At 45.3% G+C, this 12,730-nt stretch overlaps 1 protein-coding gene across 1 annotated transcript in view; it reads left to right on the top strand.

The window, feature by feature from the left end:
- The first annotated feature begins 11,701 nt into the window (after positions 1–11,701).
- MALT1 (MALT1 paracaspase) overlaps positions 11,702–12,730 on the top strand; it is a 39,067-nt gene continuing 38,038 nt past the window's right edge. Inside the window, exon 1 of the mRNA XM_050913459.1 lies at positions 11,702–11,862. Within this exon, the coding sequence (XP_050769416.1) occupies positions 11,702–11,862 (161 nt within the window). The remainder of the gene's footprint in view (positions 11,863–12,730) is intronic.

Below are 12,730 nucleotides of genomic sequence, written 5' to 3' on the forward strand. Positions count from 1 at the left end.
GGACTCCTCACACTCTTCCCCTGCTCCAGCGTGGGGTCCCTCCCACGGGAGACAGTCCTCCACGAACTTCTCCAACGTGAGTCCTTCCCACGGGCTGCAGTTCTTCACGAACTGCTCCAGCATGGGTCCCATCCACAAGGTGCAGTCCTTCAGGAACAGACTGCTCCAGCGTGGGTCCCATCCACGGGGTCACAAGTCCTGCCAGCAAACCTGCTCCACAGTGGGCTCCTCTCTCCACGGTGCCACGGGTCCACAGGTCCTGCCAGGAGCCTGCTCCAGCACGGGCTTCCCACAGGGTCACAGCCTCCTTCGGGCATCCGCCTGCTCCGGCGTGGGGTCCTCCACGGGCCGCAGGTGGATATCTGCTCCACCGTGGACCTCCAGGGGCTGCCGGGGGACAGCCTGCCTCACCATGGTCTTCCCCACGGGCTGCAGGGGAATCTCTGCTCCGGCGCCTGGAGCACCTCCTCCCCCTCCTTCTTCCCTGACCTTGGTGTCTGCAGAGTTGTTCCTCACATCTTCTCGCTCCTCTCTCTCGCTGCAACTGCTACCCCCTGTAACTTCTTTTCCCTTTCTTAAATCTGTTATCCCAGAGGCGCTACCACCGTTGCTGATGGGCTCGGCCTTGGCCAGCGGCGGGTCCATCTTGGAGCCGGCTGGCATTGACTTTATCGGACACAGGGGAAGCTTCTAGCAGCTTCTCACAGAAACCACCCCTGTAGCCCCCCCCCCCCCGCTACCAAAACCTTGCCACGCAAACCTAATACAACTAGATATAAGGAAGAAATTTTTTATGATGAGGGTGGTGAAACACTGGAACAAGTTGCCCAGAGAGGTGGTAGATGCCCCATCGCTAGAAACAGTCAATGTCAGGTTGGATGGGGCTCTGAGCAACCTGATCTAGTTGAAGATGTCCCTGCTCATTGCAGGGGGGCTGGACTGGATGACCTTTAAAGATCTGTTCCAACCCAAACCATCCTATGATTCTATGATTATCCACACAGGAGGTACAGGGCAGGAAGCTGGTGTGCAGGCTTCCTCAGACTACCACCTTTGAGCCTGAGAAACAGTTTAGTTCAAAATCCATCGTAATACGGGCTTCCCTGCTGAAGAGGACAATTAGTGCATATTGTAGTGGCTTTAAATAATGCGGACACCTGTTGACTGGCCCTGGGCCAATACTCTACGCTTGCTTCATGCAGGCCTTTGAACTACAATCTAGACCACGCGTGCAACAAGAGCCTGGAGAAAAAAGGCATTGGATCCCATTATCTTCAGCCTTTCAGATCTCTGATCATGTTTTGCTTTCCATTTCAACTCTAAGAAACATAAATATTTAACACCAAAAAAAAATGGAGCAGTAGAGATTAATCTTTTCCTCACCCATTTTATTACAGTGCCATGGAATAACCCCCCAGCATTCACCCATCTCCTCTTAAATATGTATTTGCCTAATGTTCCCTGTTGCATTCTTTCAAATCTGCTTTCATCTTTGCCTTTCAGAAGACCAGATGCCTGTTTCCTCTTTTTGGAGGGTATAAGTTATTTTAAAATAAGCATGATAATCTTCCCAGCTGAAAAGAGCCTTGGCAACATTTTTTTAATGCAGATTGACTCATGAATACTCTTTACTAAAGCAATTGTACTATACAGTTATCATCATCTTATTTCAGCTGCATTTTGACATCGAGGGGAAAAGAGCTGTCAGATTTCTCGATATGAAAATTAGATTAGATTGCTGTGCATTCTGTCAGATCCAACAATGGAAATTAAAGCAAAATAATGTTCCATGATGAAAACTGCAATAAATGCTGGTTTTCCACCCAAGATAAAGAGACATTTTTTTTTAATCTAGGGAGAAAATAGAAGATATTAGACAAAACCATCATTTCAATTACTGAATTTAGATAGAAATTGGAAAGCGAACTGTTAGTATAATACCCTCTCAGGTCCTCAAGAAAACTTGTGACAGAAGATGCATAATGAAATTCACTGAGGAAAGATGAATGGGAGATCATGATAATTTACCATCAGCTACTGACTAGTAACCTGAAAATAAGCTCAATTCCTAATAAACTGGGTTTTGAACATTTGGTGAAAAGACGACAAGACAACATTTAAATGTATAAGGGTGTTCTGGCTGCTTGTCTCAAGTCTTGCTCTGGAAACCAATAATGCTACTTGTTGAATCGGGTACTACCTAACGACAGGAGGACAGTGAAGCAGAGCCATGTAGGAGAAATTAACACCACCAGGTTTTAGCAGGTAATGGTAAGAAAGATGCCTATTTTGTTTCTCTAATGATTTGTAAACATATTTTCCATCTCTTACTGATCAGAACCGTGGCAATTGTTGGGGAATTTTTATGGTACCCCTTGAGGCGAATTAAACACACGTTTGTGCTTAAATTAAAAAAAAAAAATTAATGAGCAATGCATTAGGCAGAGTCCTACCGCCATAAGCGGTTCTACAAGGAGTCTGCAAAGATTGTGACGAGCCCATTCCCGACATACACTGGCACCAGCACCCATCCCATGAGCGGTTGCATGGGCGCCTCAGCCTGGCCATGGGTCCATCCCCCAGCCCAGCTCTGCTGCCCAAAGGTGCCCTGAGTGCTGAAGTTGCGGATGGCTACAAGACAACGCTGTGGCTGTTTCTTATCTCACCACCAAGTGAAACTTCACTCCTTTACAGTGAGTAGTTTGGTCTCTGGCATTCCTGCTTCCAGCCAGCTTAACCCTTTCTGCAGTTGGGCCTTCTTGCCCTCCATGACGGATCATTCCTTGGTCACAAATTACCACTGCTGAGCAGCTACAATTTGAATTTCCCCTTCACTATCCCTGGACATGTTGGCTTCCCCTTTCCCCTTCCTCCACCCATCTCTCAGGTCTGTCTCCACTCCCACGAAGAAAACCGCATGCCTGTCACCAGGGTCTGATGTTGCCTAAGCTCAATGCCCTAGGAACTAAGGAAAAGGGAAAACAAAGCTGGCAGCAGCATGAAAACGGTAACCTGAGAACTGTGGTTGGATATGATTTAGGAGAAATATAGAATTGATGAAAACCTGGAATAATCAGATTAACAAGGCAGCAATAGGCAGTAAAGACATTTGTAGATACTTCACCAAAATCCTTTTATGGCAGGAAATAACCAAAGTGTTCGCGAAAAACAATCAGTTTCTAATAATATTATACAAAGGAATGGCTGGAAAAAGCATCAAAATGGCTAAAAAAAATCACTCAACATTTCTCTAAGGAAAATATATAGTAAAACAAATTCAAGTAAATTTTCAGGAAAAAATGGTTTTTTATTTAAAATTCATACTTTGTCATAATTCCATATTGGTTTTGAAAAACTTATTCATAGTGAAAAAATTGTCTGAAATTCCAATTCTAAATAAAAATTTTGATTGTTCAAACTTATTTTCATTAAAATAAACATTTTTCCCAATTTGAAACTTATTTTTAATATAAAAAATGTTCAATATTTGATCATTTATTCCATTTTTGGAATGGAAACATTTTTGAAAAATTACATTTTAACATGGAAGGAAAACTGTTTAAATTAGCTTAATTTTTAGTAGTAGCCATTTTGCAGGTGGTTTTGGACCCAAAGCCACTTCTAATGATTTCAGAAGGAACTGTGGGCTTAATCCTAATGTCAGCAAAAAAAATTTTTAACTGACAAAAATATACAAATTTGATTAAACTTAAAAAGTGGCCATTAATTTTCCTCTCTTGCATCACATTTTTTTTTCTACTTTATTTAGTTATAACCAAAATGGAAATCTTCCTTTGTAAGCAATTTTACATTCACAGAAGTTACTTCTACAGAAAGCTTACGCATTTTACAAGTCCAGGAGGGAATTTGTGTCTTTCTGTGGGGTTCATGTCCTCTAGAGTCAGCGGAAAAAATTCCCTTTACTACCTCTCTGAAGTTTTTTTCTCTTCTTTACTATCTATTCATCATGTAATCTCTGTTATCTGTACAGTCCTGCTCCGCCCACACCCTTACTCAATAGGATTTATTCCTATCTTTCAGATACACTTGCTCCTCCCCACCTTTCACAGGACCTGTCAGTCTATACCCATGTATCATCTCTCTCCTTATCATTACCACACAAGCCTTTTGGGTCAGGGACCATTCTGTGTATTCACATGCTGCCTGGCACAATGGGCACCTGATCTATGCCCAAACCTTGTATAGTACTGCAGTACAATTAATATATGTAAACATGCTTTGACAACCAAAGCATTGTCTAGGTACGTTAAAAGCTCCACATCAGTGCATAAATACCCCTGTGTGGCTGTACACGTTCTGCAGATGACCCGCTTTACACCCACATCAGCGCACAGGAGTGGGAAAGAAGAACCTGCATTAGCCCACACAAAGGGTTATCTTAGCTAAACACACAGGAGGAATGAAACTGATAATCCCCCTATGTTTCATATGAAGAAATATCCTTCCATCAACTAATATTTTGGTCTCTTTATGCCAAGTTGACACTGGGTCTGGGATACCTGAAAACACAAGAAGAATGGATAGCTACATAAATAATGGGTGTTTGTAATAGCCTCAGATCACACAGACCATGTCTTCAGTAACTTATCTGCCATTGCCCACACTTGTGGGGCCACACACAGTCTGGCAGATCCCTTTTGCTTAGCTGGTCAAGGATTAACTTTCATTGAACTTCTACGCACAAACCTACATAGAAAAAGCACCATTTTTCTCCTTTGTATGTATGTGTGTATGAGGAGGATGTGGACGCATGCATAATACAGCCTGCTCACCTATTCTTTTAACACTTCTCCATGAGACTGATTTTTTTTAGAAAGTCAGTGCAGTATTTGCTTATGTGCTTCACTGTTTATTCTGAGATACTTGGTCTGAGACAACAAACTCCCCAAATGCCAGCAGAGCTTCCTACTATCACCTCCACTCCATAGGCCAAACTTTGGGATCTGGATTTGCCCTTTTGAAAAACAATTATTATCCCCTAGACTATCCTACTAAACTTTAGATTTATCAATAGCTCCTTCTCTACTTGCCTGGGCGTACTATATACATTTTCATACATCCCTTTATAGAGATGTTATATTGGCAGGTAGCTTAACCACGAAGAAAGCTGGTGGATATAATTAGACTTCATTTAAGATAAACATGAAAAATTTCCAAGCCAAAACACTAATAACCACAAAACCTTTATGATGAACAGAAATGGTCATATACTATGCAGATCCAACCAGAAAGCTAGCTGGTATGGACAGCAGGATGTTATAAATATTATATTGATTAAAGGGCAAGAAAGCAGCAAAAGCAGAACAGAAACAACAAAAACAGCAGAAAGGAATCTCCATTAACCACATGATCCCAAGAAACACCTAAAAGGGGCAGTGTCTAAAAGGTGGGACTAGGCGGAACTTCCCACCGCCTGGGTCTGTATCCATGCCCCTGCCTCACGCTGGAATCATGTTGGAATGGCTGCTGCATACACACTATTCCTCCCTTACCCTGTATTTGGCACAGACAGAAAACACAAGCACGTGGGATACAATGGAGTCCTGCCGCAGCCTGGCCGGGTTCTCGCTCTGCGTGACCAAGTACTGAGGCAGTACTGAGGAACGCAAAGGTGCTTCAGTCTAGACATAAACAGGAAAGTTTAGGGTGAAGTGCTGGACACAAGAAGGCTTGTGTATGTGATTATCGATTTCTACAGTGCTCAGGGAAACAGGACTTTATATGCATTTCTGTCAATAAATATGACTGTACTGTTTAAGATTAGGCATGAAAAGCCACATACCACACACAGAAAGTCACAGTGATTCCTAGCATATGTATAAGAGAACCGAAAGAGTAACATTTACTGCAATAGCTTGCATAGCAAGTAACTTGCAGTAGCAAATGTAGCTTAAAATGAAATATTACTGCTAACAAAGCTCGTGTTTTTATGACCCTGAATCTTGGATTGCTTGCGTTTTTATTACTCTGACTCTTGGTTTGCAGAGATACAAAGACGTCATAGGCCTAATCACTCAAATAACCTTACAGATCCTTTCCCGAATGACCAACTATGGCACTGTATGTATAATACACATCCTGTCATCCAGACGTCTGTGAAATCTTAGTGTCCTGCTTAAATGCAGTTATGTTCCAAGGTTAATGCTAATTCCCTCTCCATTCTCCCTGGAAATATTTCTCAAATATGTCTTAACTTTCTTGCAAAGAGTTTGCATATGGTTTGTATAGCTGCAACATTCCTCTAAGAAATCAATAGCCATAATTCCATCCACTGTCTGTTCCCAGCCTGCCAACTGTTTTGTGTTTGGGAATACACACATTTTTTCACTTCCTCATCCAGGGCATCTCTCAACAGAGATTTTTTATTTTGTAGCACACTCCGTAAGTTTAGCATTTTTCTTCTTCCAAAACAAAACAAAACATAGACTTTTCCTGTTGTGCAATAAACACGGACATTACACACCAATTTAGATTTCTTAAATGAGGTATTATATTCCGTGTATGGAAATACATACAATATATTTATATTCGCGATTTTTTTTTCCAAAAAGGTTGCCATGAATGTTTTGCCATATCTAAATGCTTATTTTCATGTTCTCTTTTTAAACTTCTCCTTTAACAGAAATCAAAGCTTTTATTAAAAATTTTCCTTTAAAAGCTTCATCAACATCGGCATGTTTCTGTGAATCTTTTTTCTTCCGTGCATCCGTAAGTACTGATGGAATCAAATTCCACATGGAATTTCTGATCAGCTTTCCTCCACTCCTAGTCTATACAAGCTTTCCAAAGTGACTGTGATGTGTTGTGATCACGCCTACATTCTTAAATGTTGTTACCTTGTAAAAGTTAAAATCTCCAAGACAACAGTGGTGGGTTGACCCTGGCTGCACGCCAGGTGCTCACCAAAGCCGCTCTATCACTCCCCTCCTCAGCTGGACAGGGGAGAGAAAGTATAACGAAAGGCTTGTGGGTCCAGATAAGGACAGGGAGATCACTCACCAATTACCGTCACAGGCAAAACAGACTCGACTTGGGGAAAAAAAATTAATTTAATTTATTACCAGTCAAATCAGACTAGGATAATGAGAAATAAAACCAAATCTTAAAAACACCTTCCCCCCACCCCTCCCTTCTTCCCAGGCTTAACTTTACTCCTGAATTCTCTACCTCCTCCCCCCGAGCAGCGCAGGGGGATGGGGAATGGTGGTTGCGGTCAGTTCATCACACGTTGTTTCTGCCACTCCTTCCTCCTCAGGGGCAGGACTCCTCACACTCTTCCCCTGCTCCAGCGTGGGGTCCCTCCCACGGGAGACAGTCCTCCACGAACTTCTCCAACGTGAGTCCTTCCCACGGGCTACAGTTCTTCACGAACTGCTCCAGCATGGGTCCCATCCACAAGGTGCAGTCCTTCAGGAACAGACTGCTCCAGCGTGGGTCCCATCCACGGGGTCACAAGTCCTGCCAGCAAACCTGCTCCACCGTGGGCTCCTCTCTCCACGGTGCCACGGGTCCACAGGTCCTGCCAGGAGCCTGCTCCAGCACGGGCTTCCCACAGGGTCACAGCCTCCTTCGGGCATCCGCCTGCTCCGGCGTGGGGTCCTCCACGGGCCGCAGGTGGATATCTGCTCCACCGTGGACCTCCAGGGGCTGCCGGGGGACAGCCTGCCTCACCATGGTCTTCCCCACGGGCTGCAGGGGAATCTCTGCTCCGGCGCCTGGAGCACCTCCTGCCCCTCCTTCTTCACTGACCTTGGTGTCTGCGGAGTTGTTTCTCCAACATATTCTCACTCCTCTCTCCGGCTACAATTGCTACTGCCCCGTAACTTTTTTTTCCCTTTCTTAAATCTGTTATCCCAGAGGCGCTACCACCGTTGCTGATGGGCTCGGCCTTGGCTCGTGGTGGGTCCGTCTTGGAGCCGGCTGGCGTTGGCTCTATCGGACATGGGGGAAGCTTCTAGCAGCTTCTCACAGAAGCCACCCCTGTAGCCCCCCCGCTACCAAAACCTTGCCACACAAACCCAATACAACAACAGAAACTGGTATTCTAGAATTCAATTATAACTTCATGAACTCTATTCACAATAGGGCTACAGTAAGTATTTATACAGCAGTTTGCTTACTATAGAGTCTGACATTTGATGGGGTAAGAGTAGTGAGAACCCATGCACACAAGGATTTAGAATGATTGCATTTTCTATTTGTTTCTGTATCTCACAGTAGTTCTGCCTGACTCAGTTCCGTCTGGAATCCCTAATGCTGGAACACAAACAATAACTATGACCATATTATTCTTCTATATATCCTTCAAGACATTGCCATCAAATCAAACATTTAAAGCAGCATACCTGTCAAAGAGTGTGTAATGTCAGAAATCAAACTAGCAAAATACTGTATTATCTAAACCAATCATCATATATCTATTGTATTAACAAGGTTTGGATAAGAAAAACATCAGTGAAGTTTTGGCTGTTCAAAAAGCAGACGTCTGGAAAATATGTCCTTGCCAAATATAGTGTGATATATTGTGTTTCTTCAACTTCTGACATCCGAGGCTTTTTGACAACTTTTATATTAGTGTACTACCCACTGTAAACAGCATCACAGTGTAAAGAAAACACCACAGCTATAATTCATTGGCTAAATGTAAGAAGAATAAATGACTGGCTCTGCATATCTCTAACAAAGACCTTAATATAGAGTAATTAAAATAAGCAATCACAGCACAACTCTTAACACTGATCTGTCTTAATCTATTTTTAACATTTGTCAAGCATCTGACACTGTCAGCATGAGCAATTCATGCAGCCTGGTAATCATCTACATGGTACCAAGTAACCAGATTTTTTCTCAGGAATGGAGGAAATTTTCACCTAATGAGTATTAGGCCACGCAATATATATTTAGAAAGAATAAAATGCATATTTCAGGATACCTAGTACGACTTACACATTTTTTAGAGAAGGAAGCTTGCTTTTGTACGATTTTTGCAATTTTGTTTGTCTTGCTGAAACTCGGTGGAAATAGTACCAGAGTGTAATTTCAGAAACATTTAGCAGAATTCTAAATGCAACATGTTTAAAAAAAATAATCTATCAAGATGAGCAAAAATAACTATACTTTAGCAGAAGCAAATAACAAATCATATTTCCTGTTCAATAACAGTATAAATCACTATATTCAATGTAGTGCATTAAGAATAAAGTAACTTGCTCTTCTTTGTTTATTTATCTTTTATGATACACATTGTATTTGCACACAGGAGAAAAAAGTAGACAAGCAATTTTAAAAGTATAAATAATTTGACTTCTCAAACCATAAATGTGCACTTACCCTTGAGTGCTCTTTTCTTTAAGTTCTAGAAGTGGGCCAGGCCTGTGGTTTGACTCTGTGTTACAAGACAAAAGACATTTAATTTATGCATGTTGTTTCAGAGCTGAGAAGCTAGCTGAAAGCTTCAGTGTTGTTTTGCTAGTGTGACCTTAGTATAGTGAGTCTGATCACAGAACAGTTTGACTTTTAAGAGAGACTATGTCATTACATGCAGCAGATGGCTCTTCCTGGGAAAACCTCAGCCAGACAGAGAGAGAGAGAGAGAGTTGGCACTGATGAGAGGGTACATCCTACTTCCATAGAAGTCCACGGGAATTTCCTCATGGCATTGAGAAAGAGGAAGTGTTGGCCTTAGCTTTTCATAATAAAGCACCGGGTTGTTTTTTAAAGCACATGCTTAAGCGTGCTTAACTGCTTTGCTAGGCACATTGGGAATTTCTTACTTGCTTGAAGTTAAGCACACAAAAGTTCTGCTGAACATGAGAAAATCTGCAATCCCTAACAAGTAGGTTGAGGAAACCAAAGGTGGATAGTGAAATTTTAACAATCACTACATAAAAATTCACTTAATGATTCACATTCCTCGAAGGCAAGTAAGTGAATCCTGAAGTAAGAAAGTATTCCCGCTCCTGTTACCCAAGAAGCCAAGTCTCACACAGGAGGAACTTGAATGAATTGCACAAACTGCTCTGAGCTCAAGGGATCTAGAAAAGGCTGAAAAGCAAGTTTTGTGCCAAGTTTTTTCTTGAGCAAAAGCGCAGGTAAAACTGGTTATGAGATACTACCGTGCTAAATACATCTTGCTCCCAGTGTGATCTAGACCCAGATAGGAAACTGGTGTGTTCAGCCATAAATATAGCACTTACAACCACCCTCATTCAGGAATAGCAGCAGGGATATCTGTTTTATATAATAGCCTAATAGTCAAAATAACCCCCAAAGAAATGAGAGAGCAGGATTTAAAACCATATTCAACCTGAGGCAATTTAACTGTTTGACATTGTAGAAAGACACCCATCAAGCGCAACCATAGGCTGAGGTGGGTGAAAGGCACCTGCCTGATTTTCTAGCACCTAAGTCATACCCAGCTGTGGATAACTACATATCATCAGGAAGTCAAGTTCACTGTCTTACCTGTATCTGTTTTGCCATGCAGACTGGTTTTGCACCTAAATTAGAAGAAACAAACTATTGGTTAACGACACAGAAAAAAGCCACTCAATGCAATTTCTTCAAGTTAAGTCTAACTAAATGGCTTGGTTTTTGGAGATTCTGGACCCCACAGAAGTCAGGAAAGATGCTATACTGTCATCTGCTCTGCAGGCAGATATGTAAAGCCCGTTTCAGCTAGTGCAATACAACCCATGAGACAACACTCTACTGAACAGCAATGCTTATCAGTTTGATCTCAATGCTGTGCTACTGCAGCCACCTCACTTCCAGCTTGCTCACTGGGAAGGCAAGGCAAGCTTGCAATCACATGAAAAAAGACTTCAGAAATAGAGGCAGCCACATTTGAATGCTTGATCACTGATTAAAAATGTTAGTAAAATTACTTTCTAAGGCACTTTCAGTCCACTTTGAGCAAGTTGTAATTCCAGACAGATGAGAATTCCCCTTAGATCATGGCCACACTCATCTGTCTAGCAGTGATGGAGAGCAGTCATGGAAACATCTCTTCTTGGGAGACTCTTCCCAAGCAGTACCTGCTCTCCCTCGCTAAAAGACACATAAGGTGCCTGACCCCTTAAGCTGGGCACTTGCTCGTCCGGGAACTGGGGGGAAAGTACGCGTCACCGAGAAGAGTCCATGGCTGTGTTGGCTACGGTTAGATACAGCTGTTTCTCCTCAACGCAAGACCCCTGCCCCCAGTGTTGTATGATTTTTGCCTGGTTTATCCCTCCGCCCGACTCCTCTCCCTCTCACAGGAGAGCTGCTGCGGCTCTCCGGCCATGTCTGGCCTTCTCAGTGCCAGCTGCCCACACTGGCAGCAGGTCTCGGCCTCAAAGTCAGACACTCAACTTTCCCGTTTCAAAATGGGTAAAACAAAGCCCTGACCGGTTCCCTCACGCTGTCAGCAGCGCCGGAGCACGCACTCCCGGGCCGAGGGAAGACCTTCCCCTTCCGAAGGGCCACACGCCTCGCAGGCACGGACACGGCGAGGGTCCTCTCAGGGAAGGGCGGGAAGCTGCGCCGCGCGCCAGGGCACCAGCCGCGCCGTGCCTGAGGCGCGCTACCCCGCGCCGCGCCGTGCCGTGCCGTGCGGCTGCGCTCGGCGCGTCCTTCCGGGCAGGAGCACCGCCCCGGGCGGGCCGTGGCCGGCAGCCGCTGTGGAGGCAGGAGAGGGGCGATGTCGGAGCCGGTGCGGAGCACGCTGGGGTCCCTGCCCCTCAGCCGCCTGGCGGAGCCGCTGCTCCGGAGGCTCAGCGAGCTGCTGGACCGGGCAGCGCCCGGCAAGGGCTGGCGGGACCTGGCGCAGCGAGCGGGGAGCCGGGGCAGGGTCCGGCTGAGGTGAGGGCGGCCTGCGGGAGCGGGCGAGGAGCGCGGCAGCCGGCACGGGAGGCTGGGGGGTGGCCCGCGGCCCTGGGCTGCGCGGGGGGCGGCAGGGGCCTCGGCGGGGGCCTCGGCGGGCTGGCGGGGAGCGGCTCCCGCGGCGGGGAAGCCGCGGGGCTCGGGTGGCGCAGCCCCGGGCGGAGGGGCCGGGCGTCTTGGCAGAGCGAAGGCTGAGGCCGTGGTGCCGCCGCGGGGTCGAGGGGCAGGGGACGCGCCGGCCGCGGGGTCCCTGCCGGAGCCTTCCCTGGGGCCGCGCTCTGGCGCATCCGTTGCTGAAAGCACGCGGGATCGTGAGCGATGCGGCCGACCGGTGGTACCGGTCCTGAAGTCAGTGGCGGGGCAGCGAGGATGAAGCAGCTGTGGCTTCGTCTTTGCTTACCAGCTCCTTTATAAGTTTGTACTCCAGCGAAGAACAGCAGCTGAATGCTGCTGTTGTTTTATTGCCGCTTCTACCTGAATCCAGAGGTACCCAGCCTGTGGCGGCTATACTGTCCCTCTCCGCAAACCCGCACGTCATTCGTACAAAGGAAGGGAGCATCCCCTAACCGAAGCCCCTGTGCTGGGGCAGGTAGGATCAAGGACAGGTAGCCCATCTCTAGGAGATGTTTGCTTAGTCCCACATGAGGGCTTCCAGCAAAGAAGTAACAGGCTGCAAGCAGCATAGTTTTTTGCTTTGCCACCTTTGTAGTTGGAACACATCCCCTTGTACCTCACCTGACTTTCCTCAGCACGAATGCAGCCAACTGCTTGCCCTAGACAGGGAACACGGAAAATGTTTGATGACTGTTCCCTGTAGCTCCTCTTGTCTATATTAGGGTAAACGCAT

This window comes from Gymnogyps californianus, chromosome Z, assembly GCF_018139145.2.
Source record: "Gymnogyps californianus isolate 813 chromosome Z, ASM1813914v2, whole genome shotgun sequence".
NCBI lineage: Eukaryota > Metazoa > Chordata > Aves > Accipitriformes > Cathartidae > Gymnogyps > Gymnogyps californianus.